Source organism: Coffea arabica, chromosome 7c (assembly GCF_036785885.1).
Source record: "Coffea arabica cultivar ET-39 chromosome 7c, Coffea Arabica ET-39 HiFi, whole genome shotgun sequence".
Classification (NCBI taxonomy): domain Eukaryota; kingdom Viridiplantae; phylum Streptophyta; class Magnoliopsida; order Gentianales; family Rubiaceae; genus Coffea; species Coffea arabica.
The window spans coordinates 5,330,422-5,342,938 of NC_092322.1; the positions used below are offsets into that span (position 1 = coordinate 5,330,422).

At 37.6% G+C, this 12,517-nt stretch overlaps 2 protein-coding genes across 3 annotated transcripts; both read right to left on the reverse strand.

Annotated features, from left to right (window-relative positions):
- Positions 1-687: 687 nt before the first annotated feature.
- On the reverse strand, positions 688-5,653 carry LOC113699981 (probable hexokinase-like 2 protein). Its single transcript, XM_027220362.2, has 10 exons — positions 5,522-5,653; positions 4,018-4,523; positions 3,741-3,891; positions 3,168-3,344; positions 2,658-2,732; positions 2,372-2,527; positions 2,182-2,280; positions 1,967-2,097; positions 1,442-1,523; positions 688-1,112 (listed from the first exon to the last, which is right to left on the reverse strand). Exons 1-10 carry the CDS (start codon positions 5,525-5,527, stop codon positions 789-791), a joined length of 1,707 nt encoding a protein of 568 aa, XP_027076163.1. The 5' UTR covers positions 5,528-5,653; the 3' UTR covers positions 688-788.
- On the reverse strand, positions 4,294-8,313 carry LOC113699982 (uncharacterized). 2 transcript variants are annotated; one of them, XR_011817687.1, is made up of 3 exons: positions 7,275-8,313; positions 5,522-5,938; positions 4,294-4,566 (listed from the first exon to the last, which is right to left on the reverse strand). XR_011817687.1 is itself a non-coding variant. In XM_027220363.2 (2 exons), exons 1-2 carry the CDS (start codon positions 7,926-7,928, stop codon positions 5,648-5,650), a joined length of 945 nt encoding a protein of 314 aa, XP_027076164.2. In that variant the 5' UTR covers positions 7,929-8,313; the 3' UTR covers positions 5,169-5,647. The 2 variants fall into 2 exon arrangements, 1 of the variants encoding a protein (XP_027076164.2); XM_027220363.2 differs by lacking the exon at positions 4,294-4,566 and having other exon boundaries at positions 5,169-5,938.
- Between the last annotated feature and the right edge of the window lie 4,204 nt (positions 8,314-12,517).

Below are 12,517 nucleotides of genomic sequence, written 5' to 3' on the forward strand. Positions count from 1 at the left end.
TTGTGATTGCAGAAGAAATAGAAGACAATGAATGAGACGATGTTGTTTACTGTATTGTGTTTGCACCTCTCAAGTCCTTTTCAAACTCTGGCTTACTTTGCGTGTTTGATTTGATAGCAGTTTTGTGCAGAATCTTCGACACACACTGCTGCAAGATAGGCAGATACAATGCTCGCTCTATTATTATTTACTACTACTAACATGTCCTCTTATTTTTTACCCACAAGAAAACAAAAACTTTCGCGCAAGAGAATGTCACGTGCTGACAAGGAAACTGGATATAAATCAATGTTTCAAGGCTTCAAGCTAAAGGCCTTTGAGTTTCTTTGCTTTCTGTTTTACTTCGCCACTCGCGTGGGCCGGAAGAACTCCGAAATTTTTCATGGTTCGTTCTTGGAATTGAAATCCATTCTCGAGGAGACTTAGGAGTAACCCAATTTGAAGTCCATCTGCAATTGATTGGAGCTCCAGATACTCTGTTGGAATTTGATCGAATCATGAGAGTTTGGTGCCTTCTTAGCCATAGCTTAGGTATGGACAAGACCAATGATACAGAATCGGACGAGCCCAATTCTAACGACACGGCCAAGTTGATCCAAATTAAACGTTGCACTTTTAGCGGCCACCTTTTTTTTTTGGCTGCTGACTCTCTGTTGCTTGGTCTGAGTCGTAAAAAAAAAAAAAGTCTTAACAAACGGGGATGAATGAACTAAAATTCCACAATCTCAATATCAGATTACAATAATATATTATTAAGGGCAACAGGAACAGGGTTCAAAATGGTGTGCCTAGGAATCTGCATCTCGCGTCTGTGAAGCAGCAATAAAGAGAGCCCCAGCTCCTGAACCTCCGTGAGAATGCTCTATAATCACATTGTCAGAGAGGTCACTCCCCAGCATCTCCCAAACACTGCTATGCAGATAGTTTCTAAAGATGCGATAATGCTCATACAGTCCACCTTCAACCGTAATTACGCTCTTCTTGTTAGCAATTCTTCCGAGTTTTTTGACAATCCCCATTATTCCAGCTCCCACAAGACGAGCTCCGCGCTCTGCAACTATGTCACAGACCTCTGCAACGATTTCTCTCACCACTGGTGTAGTGCTGGATATCTGGGATAGATTGGTGGTGCGTTACTAAGAGCCACTGTGCTTGTGCAGACCAGCAGTTTTGTTTGTGTAATCAGGATGCAAGTTTTAACCAGTTTGGATGACAATGATAAGCACCAATTGCTTGTGGACTGATGGGCAGAAGGTGAAAGATACAGCGACTAGTGCAATTATGCATATGACATGGTAACTAAATTCGCAGACAAATACTACTCTCTATTGTGGACCGGCAAAGTGTGCTTCTGAATTTTGATTATGTCCGGAAAAAGTGTTGTCAGTGGTCATAAAAACAGAGTTAGCAAATTTCTACATGAGAAGATGGTTAAAGTTACCTCGAATATTTCCTTTAGTTTTTCATCAACCATTTCATAATCCTCTGATGTGTCCTGGTGCATAATAGCCACATCATGTGACCTGTCAAAGCACAAGACTTATGCAATACAGATGAAAGAATAATTCCATGAACGAGTGCATAGAAATGGCTTGTAGTCTAATAATCAAATGGTCTACCGTGAACTCTCTTCCTTTCCAGTTTCCACCCAAAAAAAAAAAAAAAAAGAAAAATATATTGATTCTCCTACTACATTCCTTCAATTCATAACCCCACCTCTGCATCAATTTCGATTGCTTCAAATAATTATGACATCATAGGGAAAAAAAATTTGATCCTGCTCAACGTCAAAGTTTAAGCGTAGTTTCTTTCCTGAACTGTACGGGTAAATTTACAAAACCATTAATGTCATACCAACTCCAAGTGTCTGGTTTTCTGCTTAATTGACATGAAGGAAGGAATGCATCTCAGTTCTGGAATTGCTACCGAACTTATATAATATCACAAAATATTGACTTCCATTTACCTCAACAAGTATGGGATGGTGAGCTTGATTGGGAGGTTATCTCCAAATAAAGCTGCTTCTTGCGCCATCTTCAGTAGGACTTTTCTAACAATCTCTCCTAAATACATCCCTGAAATAAGCTTTTCAAATATCTGAGACAAAACAAAACAGGATTCAGGAAGGGATTCGTATGACTTAGAATGCGAATTCAGACACCTGATATCCAAGTTCCCTACCCCGCTACCAGGATTTGTGCTTTCAGAATCTAAGGAAGCATCAAACTCTGTCATTGGAAGGTGAATGGAACTAAAATTTCCCCAATTCACACTAATAGCCTGCAGAGTTATAATAAGCACGTCAACAACTTAAATGATATGATGCCTATATAATCTGAATATGTGCTTATACAACATATGACAGCACAACCATTTCTCCGGAGTTGGATAATTGGCCCTGCAACTTTTGAACTTCTTGTACTGATTCTATATAAGCAGCATTAACGGCCATCCCTAAACTAAGTGCAGCGACACTTTCTCTACTGTAGTACCTTGCCCCAGCCAAACAGCCAATGACTTCATCCACCTGGGAAATCGCCAAGCTATTTGAGTCAATTCCTAGCTTGGAGACGCTACACTCTCCTCAAACTTGGGGTTTACTTGCACAAAAATTACAGAATCCCAGTTACAACTAACCACCAAATTGAGGATCTTACCATAGCAGAAACTTGCATTTCCACACCATGCTTCAGCAAAGCCACATTAATTTCAGTCATCATCTGTGTCCTGACCTGATGAATTTGTTCTGAACAAGATTACTACACAATGGAGTCTGAGGAATCTACAAAAATTCATGAAATCCTTTCATGGGAATCAAATTGTGGCAATCCTCACACTCCTCTGCAAATCATGTATAAATAAGTGAAATCATGGAAGCCATTTCAGTGGAACCTCAATAATTAGATTAAGGATCTAGATCCTCTTATCACTCGCAGACTCTGAAAGGTAAGCTCTTACATCAATGTGTCATTTTCACTGTAAATTTTGAATACTACACAGTAGTTTCTTTTTTGGCGAGCCATAATTTCTAAATTAGTTCTATTGCGATAAAGCAGGTTTTCTAGGAAGGGTAAATTTACAAGATTTTCACGGCGACTTTCACTAATAGTTCCCAACATATGCAACATGTTAACCGGGAAAGCTTCAAATCAAGGAGCAGACTTAACTGTGTCATCTGTTAACCTCCTCCAATCGATGCCTCTGCACGAGGAGGCTGCGGCTTGGTCAACCGGAGGCGATATTGTAAATCCTAGTTTAAGCTTCTCTAGTTTTGTCTTTCCTGTAAGGTCTTCATGAAGAGAAACAAATTTTGAAAGCTCCAAGGCAATTAGATCAAATAATTCCTGCATGAACAAGTGGACTTGAGTAGAGATTAGCTGATGAAAAACATTCGACAAAACCTTGCCTGATGCCTTTATGGAAGATTCATTCTATTAAGTTGAAATATTATCCCTTAAATATTTCTTCCACACAATTAAACAATGGAAAGCGAATGACTTTTGACTTTTGTACTACTCCTCCCTCAAGCAATGTTCGAGAAAATCAACAAGCATAGGCCTTTTGAGTTGTTTAATTTGAAAGTGAAGACGACAGGCATTTGGGTAAGACGGTATTTATTTATTGCTACTAATCACTGCCACCATTTTCTTTTTCACTTTATGTTCTAGAGTTGCCATGTCCACAACCTGAGGTTTAAGCACTTACATAATTGAGAAATGAAAACTACTGCTAGTACTTGCCTTGGAATCGGCAGAAATTACACGGAAAGGAATTTGAACCTCCTCCCTCTGGAATTCAGATAAAATTTCATTCTTCCCTCCAAGCTGCGCTCTTAGAATCAAGAAATTATCACCGCGAAGGTTTATTCCATAGTATACCCCTTTCTCATCACTGCCACAATATACGTGTATATATATATGTATGTAATTTACACAATGGTGTGATTATTTACTATAGCGTCTAAAATCAAAATTTTGGAAACAGAGGAGATTGATCATTTGGAGCAGTGTAAATTACCCAGTGGGAAGTGAACCGGAGTAGAAAGGAAACATGCCAAGTTTGGATTGTTCAGAAATAAGGCCGGTTTGCATGTCAACCGCCAAGTCATTAGCCACAAGCCAAAGTTCGGTGACTGGAGTAGCACTCTCCCTCGCAAACTTTCGCAAAATGCGCTTTGCATGCCTCCAACTTCGCTCGTTTTGGCGCTTCCAGTGCCTCACTAACACCATCGCAGCAACAGCAGCAGCTGCAGTTGTTACAGTTACTGCCGCCGCCACCACCTCCTTCCTCATCTTTTCTATTCCGGAATTGTGAAATGTTTGGCGCGAGTCTCTAGTGGGAAAACTTGCTGTGGATTGGATGTCAGAAAGTGGTACCAGAATAGCAGCGCTTAGGGATTGTGACGTTTGCTCCGAGTCTTCAACGGAAAAACTTGAGTGGTTGGAAAGTACTACTGCTACCAGAATAGCAACGTTTGCGCAGGGATTGAGCGAGTATGACGGCTTGAGATCACATATGCTATTCTGGTGAGATCACCAAAGCTGGCGTTCAACTGATGGAGCACGTCTTGGGAAATGACGCATCATATTATTGAAAATCTTCTAGAATATATATCAACTGGTGAATAGAACATACTACTGAATTATAGCACAACTAAATTGAATTATAGCACTGAATTAAATATTGCACAAATATTATATACTTCCCTCCCCCCCCCCCCCTAAAAAAAAAATTGTCCTCATTTGTATATTTGGAAAAAAAAAAAAGAAAATTCATGTGTGAGAAAAAATAATTGAACAATTAAGAGATAGTACTTAATACGTCTATCTGTGCTGAGAACAAATACATGCTTTGTGGGAGAGCATGTACAAGAGTGTACCATATGTGTAAGGGGTGTGATATGAACAAGCAATTCACAAAATTCAATAAAAAATTTTCACTTGAAATCTTATCTGCAAATTAAGAAGTGCTTAATATATTAAGTGCAAAGGAGATGCCTGCATTTCAATGGCATTCAAGGATGTCTCTAATACTACTTTCTCAAAAGGATTCACTATTGTTACCCACAATTCTATACACTACTTGCCGTGTAGAATCCAAGAATCCAAGACCAGTTCTTTCTTTTTCTTTTTTTTTTATTTTATATATTTTAAGTTCAAGTTGAGAGATTCACATAACAAAGGTTGCTTACAAAAATGATAGCAACATCCAAAGTTGCAATCTCAAATCTCAGTTCATCAGAGAAAACATTCGTCAGCAACATACACATCTCAATGTCTAACTTCATGTACCGACAACCACCAGAGGGTCTAGATGATGAAACAATTCACCCCCCCCCCCCCCCCCCCGTTTTGTTAACACAAGATGCACAGTGAACGGGGGAAATAGAACACTGTCGTTCAGATGAATCAACCAGTTTGTCCATTCAGCTCCCAGAAGAACGACACTTTCCCCTCACACTAAATTACGCATGAGCAGAAAACAAACACTAAGGCTACAATAGACTATCTTGAATAACTACCTGCATCTACAAAAAATCAGAGATCCTTGCCACGAGCAATCCATCTTCGCCAACTGGGAAGTCAAATTTCACGACCAGGAGAGAGGACTTGTCAATGTTACTAAATCCCCTATGCTGTTCACAAACTCAGTCCTCCTGAGTCCAGATTTTGACTGTCTTGTCCTCTCCGAGAGCACCAGATGCTATCATGTTTTCGGTTGGGTGACATGATACAGATACGACAGTATCAGTATGACCTTCCAGTTTTTGAACAATCTTCCTTGACTGAAGCTCCCATAAGTAGATAGAATTATCCTCTGAACCGCTTACAATGTACTTGCCATTTGTCACCGAAAATGTAGCAGAGATGCAATACTTTGAATTGACATGGCCTGTGTAGGTTTTCAGATATTTTCCAGTTGAGAAGTTCCAAAGCCGCTGCAACCACACCAAAATGTTTTACATACATGCAAAATAATCCCCAAAATTCAAAACATCTGCGTAGTATGATAACAGTTCAGCATTTCTTGAACCCAAGCCCCAAAAACTACACCGTTGCACTTATGTCAGTATGAAACAGTGGGAACGGGACTCCGCAAATTACCAGAAACAGCATATAGTGTGGCACCATGCATTAAATGGAACTATACCATTCTAATAAATCTCGGAAAGAAATTTATTCCCTGGCAGAAAGTACCCAGAGGTGTTCAAGCCTGTGCCCCCTAGATGATAATATATGATCAAATGCAGAAAGGCAGTGCACAAAGCTTGCGATAAAAGATCATCATATTTGACAACCACAAAAATCCAACACTCGCGAAAATGCAACATTCACCATGATGCAGTCTCATATCCACAGTCTGAATTATGTGTTGTACACACCAAGTGACATTTTGGATTGTTGTAACCATGCTGACTCTAAAGAGCAGCCAAGGATAGTAGCCAGCAGAAGGAAATCAGAAAAGCAGTATTAGCACAAAGTGAATGAGATTGAATATGCTAAAAAGTACTAGCACAAAATGTCTGTGTCTCTACCTCATAATCTATCAATTATGATTGATCATAAGATAAGCACCTCTTATTTCCTTTGCACTCGTTTTAGTACATTCAAACATGTCAAAAATCAGCCTGCTGCACCACGCGTAATCAAGAAGTGGGCATTGGATTATATTTAGTATGTGCCACAATATTTAGGTTCAGTATATTTTTGACGCTTTTTTTGGCGTCATGCATGCCTTGAACTGAAGACTTTAGAAACTCAGCCCAAGACATATAATCACAAGGCTTGAATTTGCTTGTACCACCGTCACTTATCCAAACTAAGGCAATGTTTGGTATTCTACTCCAAGAAGATTGCATTGCAATCTCCCCTGCATTTTACATGAAGGATTTCATCAAAACACAGACTAGGTCTCTGCTCAGGTTAACAACAGAGCACAATCAGTTTTATTACCATGCTACTACATTTACAAATGGCCAGCATTACAAATTTTCTCGCTTTACGACTACTAGAATGAACTTGAAGCCCGTGATGAACTTCTCAAATACCTCTTATAACAACAAGTTCATCCATAACAAGTCCGAAGAAATTAACAAACGCAATAACAACCAATTGAAGAACTGATGCACCAAAAAAATCGTCACAACAGACTATTATGCTCAGAAACTTTAAAATCCAATCTTGCACTTAAAAGACACCAGCAATGCAACATAAGAAAAGAGAGGAAAAAGAAGGAAGGGCAAAAAAAATAAAAAAGAAACACAGAGCACTTACAAAGGTATTGTCCAAAGTTCCAACGAGGATAAACTTTCCATTGGGCGAAAATCTCACAAAGCTCACAGGTGGATTCTCATCATCAATCAGAGTCTTCATACAATGCCCAGTTGAAGCATCCCAAATCCTACACAATCCATCATAACTACTAGATACAATCAGCGTCCCATCCCTGTTAAAATGAACCGCCGTCACAGGGTCTGAATGCGCCGGCAAAACCTTCAAGCACTTCCCCGACTTAACATCCCATGCCCGAACAGTTTCGTCGAACGACCCGGAAACAAGCATGTTGGACTGAGGATTAAAGTTGACGCAAAAGACGTAATTGGTATGGCCAGAGAGGGTTTTGACTAGGCTTCCGGTGGCAACGTCCCAGAGGCGGACGGTTTTGTCGTCAGAGGCGGTGGCGAGGTACCGGGCGTCGGAGGAAAAGGCGAGGTCGGAGATTCCTTGGTCGTGACCTTGGTATTCTTGGAGGAGGGAGCCGTCGGAAGGAGACCAGGTGCAGGCGGTTTTGTCGGCGGAGGCAGAGGCTAGGAGTCGGCCGTCATCGGAGAATTTGACGCTGGAGATGGCTCTTTTGTGGCCACTTAGGTTATGTTTTAGCTTGTAGGGCTTGAAGGCTTCTGCTGGTTCTGTTGCTGCTGAAGCCATGCTCCCAAAAACTAAATCTTCTTCTGCCCCTTGTTTTTATGGGTGGTGCTGGGTGAAACTGGAGAAGGATTTCTGGCCGGAGTTGGTGTTTAGAAGGGGTTTAAGGAATGAGACTTGCCCGTAGTATGGATGTGGCATTAAGTGATTGAGTGAGGAAATCTAATGACCAGGATTTGAGCTCCAAGCCTGAGACTCACCGGTAACTCGTGCGGCAAGCGGGATTCCCGGAGGCTCGGCCAGCCTGAGACCACGCAATGAGCCAAAAGCAAAAGCTATGGAGATTGCTTGCTGAGAAGTCTCGCAATATAATGTTGTGTGATCGACTTGAATTTGTACTCGGACAAAACTTCTGGGAATCTGAACCTTGGGGGAATAGGGATTGACCAAAATTCAATTTTATTCTAGTAGTAATAACTTTTATTTTATTTTATGCTTTTTAGCACTCGGTATCCTTGCCTTTAGTAAGAGGGAAGTGCCCGTGCATCGTGCGGGTATTCAATATCTGTGATTAAAGAAAATTTTTTAGTCGTTGAAGTGAATATTATTTCCATATTAATCAAGAAGTTATTTTTGATCAAGAACCTATCAGTACATATCATCCATATTGTTGCAAGGTGAGCATGTGAATAAAGATAACAGTAGGATAACAACGCATATTAAGTAATATTAATAAAATTATTGTAGATAATAATGCGTATTAACCGAATCCTACTTAATATGAGTAGAAGGAAATACATGGATAATGGAGTAGTTTAGAGGGCATTAAACCTAATCCTAGAAGCCGAAAAGGGAACAAACGGAAGAATGTGAAAGAGGAAACATCGGAACAACCATAATCGATACTTAGACATTAAATCATCAACATACCTATGTTTTTTGCTGTTTAATTGAGATGTAAATAGTGGTATATTGTTGGTGTGGAAGCTGTTTCAAAGACATGATTCAGACATAGAAACTCATGCATTGGTATTATTATGAGTTATTTCACATAATTGAATGAATAGTTGCAAGTCTCTTTATTTTAATTGCAATAAGACACCATTTCAGTAAATTACACCAATACATATGCTTATATAAGTTGTACCCAATGCACTAACGATTGCAAAATAATCTCTCAGTTCAAAAATATCCAGATGTCCTTATACTATATAAGAATGAGTTTTAGTCAAATTTGTCAAATGCTACTGTATGATAACATCTAACAATCATTTCATTTGGTGCAACAGCTAATAAATTAAGTAGGCAAAGATTTTACAAATTATTAGAAATTGAAGTTATTAACTTATACAAATTAAGATACATTTTTATCTACTTTGGGAGCTTTGTTTTTGGTAAAATTGTAATAAAGTATTTACAAGGATCTTCAAAATATAAGAATATATTTGTCCGTATAATTTTTTGGTAGTACTAAATTTGATATAGTTTCAGACAATTGGTGATAAAACAACTCCAACTTCAATCGAATTTTGGAACTATTTATCTGGCATAATTTGTGGTGTAATACTAATAAAGTATGTATCTAAATTTAGGTTGAATTCTAATGCTTTGTGAAGAAAGTCAGGAATGAAAGCTTTAATGAATTCTATTCAACCACTGTGGACTACTCAATTACCATAAGTTTAGCAAAATATAAGAGAAAATAAACATATTATCAAACATAAGTTTAAGACAAGTCATAAGTTTCATAACAGAAGATCAAACTACCAAAATCAGTTATCATATGATCACATAGATGATTCAACTTTATCACCATAACAAATCGGCAGTACAAAGGTCAAACTACCCACCAAATGAATCAAGTATTCCCAAAAATCAGACAATCATATATATAACCAAATACATAAATGTACGAGCTCTGTCACCAAACTAAATTAGTATCACTAAGTATACACTCACACCAAAATCAATTTCAGAACTAACTACATGTATATCAAAAGAATTTAAAAGATTCAGCAGAAAGGATAAAATTTGGATTACCTTATTCCAAATATTCCCTACAAAACTTTTCCTCACACACATGAGGCTGACATTGTTAATTCATTAGTATGACCTAATTAAATATATTAACATGTGCATAGAAAGCAGTTATACATATATCACAAGTTATTTACAAATTATGACAAATTTCAATGTAAAAAATACCGCTTCAACATACATTGGCTTGGAGATTCTGATTAGGAGATGTAAGTATGTAACACTCTTCCTATGAATCCTGTTTCTACCACAAATACAAGCAACGCAAAAAAATACAATTCAAAAAATTAAAAGTCAATTGATTGTTATGATTTGTCTTCAAATGGATGAAAAATGGTTGCAAACAATAATACCTTTATTGAGCAAACCCAAAAACTGAGAAAAGAGGATGAACAGATGTCTAACACTTGATACTTTAAATTTTTCAATAATTAGCATTAATTTTTTCTTAACCATCCTGGTCTTAGAATGGTTGGAAACGTTAAAGATCTTAAGCCAAATACATGAAGTTGAAGCAGCAGAATTTGAATAGTAACGCCTATCTAGCCAATTTCTGCCAATTATCCCTAATGATTGTGTCTAATAAATCATTTGCAATAAACCCATGCAATGAATGGAATTTAGCCAGTCGAGAAGTCTAATAAGTTACATCAAACCATCATGTTCTCCAACCTTTAATTTGCAACTCACCACCTTTATGTAATTACACCAAGACAAAAGTTATTATGAGTTGTACCAACTGTTAAAAAGAGCAATACAACAAACTCGCATTTCCAAAATACCCTTCCCTCATTAATTCCTTTCACTAATTACCTACTAAATCACATTCTCCCCAATTTAATTAGAGACTAAGGACGTTTAGCTAATTATAGCCACACAAAGGCTATTATCACTTGTACCCACCGATAAAAAATAACCAAAATAATCATACATTCCCAAAATACCCATAAAAAGACACAACCCCATTTTTGGAAATGTATGACAAAAGAATTCACCATAAATTGTACTCTACTTACAATACAAACTTTAAATGTACAACATGAGGGCATCTCTGTAAACATATCCAAACACGTGCTGCCATGAATTGTACAAAAAACTTTAAAAAAGCAACACATTATTTCACATTTTCAAAATACCCCTACCCATGCGGTTAAAATTTAAAACTCTTTTTGACCAAAACTCAGTCTTATATAGTATAAGAAAACTGAATTTGACTCGGAGAATGCCGTAAAGTTCGGCTCTTACTCGAAAGTGGAGGTTAGGTTCAGAACTTTTCAAAGTGAGTTGAACTTGTGACCTTAGCAACCTACCATTAGCATTAGCAACCCGTCATTGGCATCAGCAACCTGCTTATCAGCTATTTCAATAACCTGCTTACCAATTGTCCCAAACTCATGGTAGTAATAATAACTGTCATAATTATTATGAAGAGCTCGCATGGCTCAACGATCTTTTATATATTTTTTCAATAGTAATTGTAGGTACTATTTTATGTAACGTAGGTTTAGCGGTTCTAGAACTATCAATGGTTGGTGAACCGGCAGATTCATTCGCAACTCCCTTGGAATTATTACCAGAATGGTATTTCTTTTTCGTATTTCAAATACTTAGTACAGTACCAAATAAATTGTTGAGTACTCTTTTAATGGTTCCAATACCTGCGGATTATTAACAGTATATTTTTTAGAGAATGTTAATAAATTTCAAAATCCATTTGGTTGTCCAGTAGTGACAACTGTCTTTTTTATTGGCACTGTAGTCACCCTTCGATTAGGTATTGGCATAACATTACATATTCTGATTCTTTCTTTTTCTCTTGATTTTTTTTTATCGAGATATATAGATTTTGTTCATAGATTAACGAAAATGTGCAAAAGCTCTATTTGTCTCTGTCGTTTTTTGAGTCTCTTTCTTTTTGTGTATGGCATCGCCACTCCCTTTGGCAGCATCCACTAATATGAAACTTAATTTGAAAGCCATATTTCGACTTGAATGTTTTCGAGATGCCGCTAATAACCAATGAATGGCAAGTGCTTTTCTAGTGAAAGTAATACTTGAAATGGCAATCCATAAAAAAAAACACCAATAGTAAGGCTAACTAGAACAAGTCAATAACAACAAGGAATTGCTAGATAATTTAGTAAAGTTGATATGACTGCAATGGATGGTCCAATATTGAAGAAACGAGCATCCCTAGATGGAAGAAGATTTTTTATTCAAGTAGTTTTGTACCATCCACTAGAACTTGAAGACAAAATAACCCATGAGAAGGGCTGATTTGCGGATGAGGAATTAGTGTATCAACTCGCGTTCATCCTTTCTGGCTTGGAGTCCAAGAGAAACTAAGCAGTAAGCATTGATAGTTCACATAACTTGAATACTTTTCAATAAAAATAGGAAAAGGAAACTAAAAGAATAAATAAAAACGAAGGGTGAAATGAAACAAAAAGAACTCTAGTCAATTTTGTAGTCTATTTATTCCTATAAAAAATGTAATCAATTCTTTCTTAGGTCGCGAACAGTGATTCAATTGATAATGAAGATAGAGAATTCTTGATTCAATTCTCTACCTTAATGACAGAATAAACCTCCCTATCTTGAAAATGAGAAAAAGA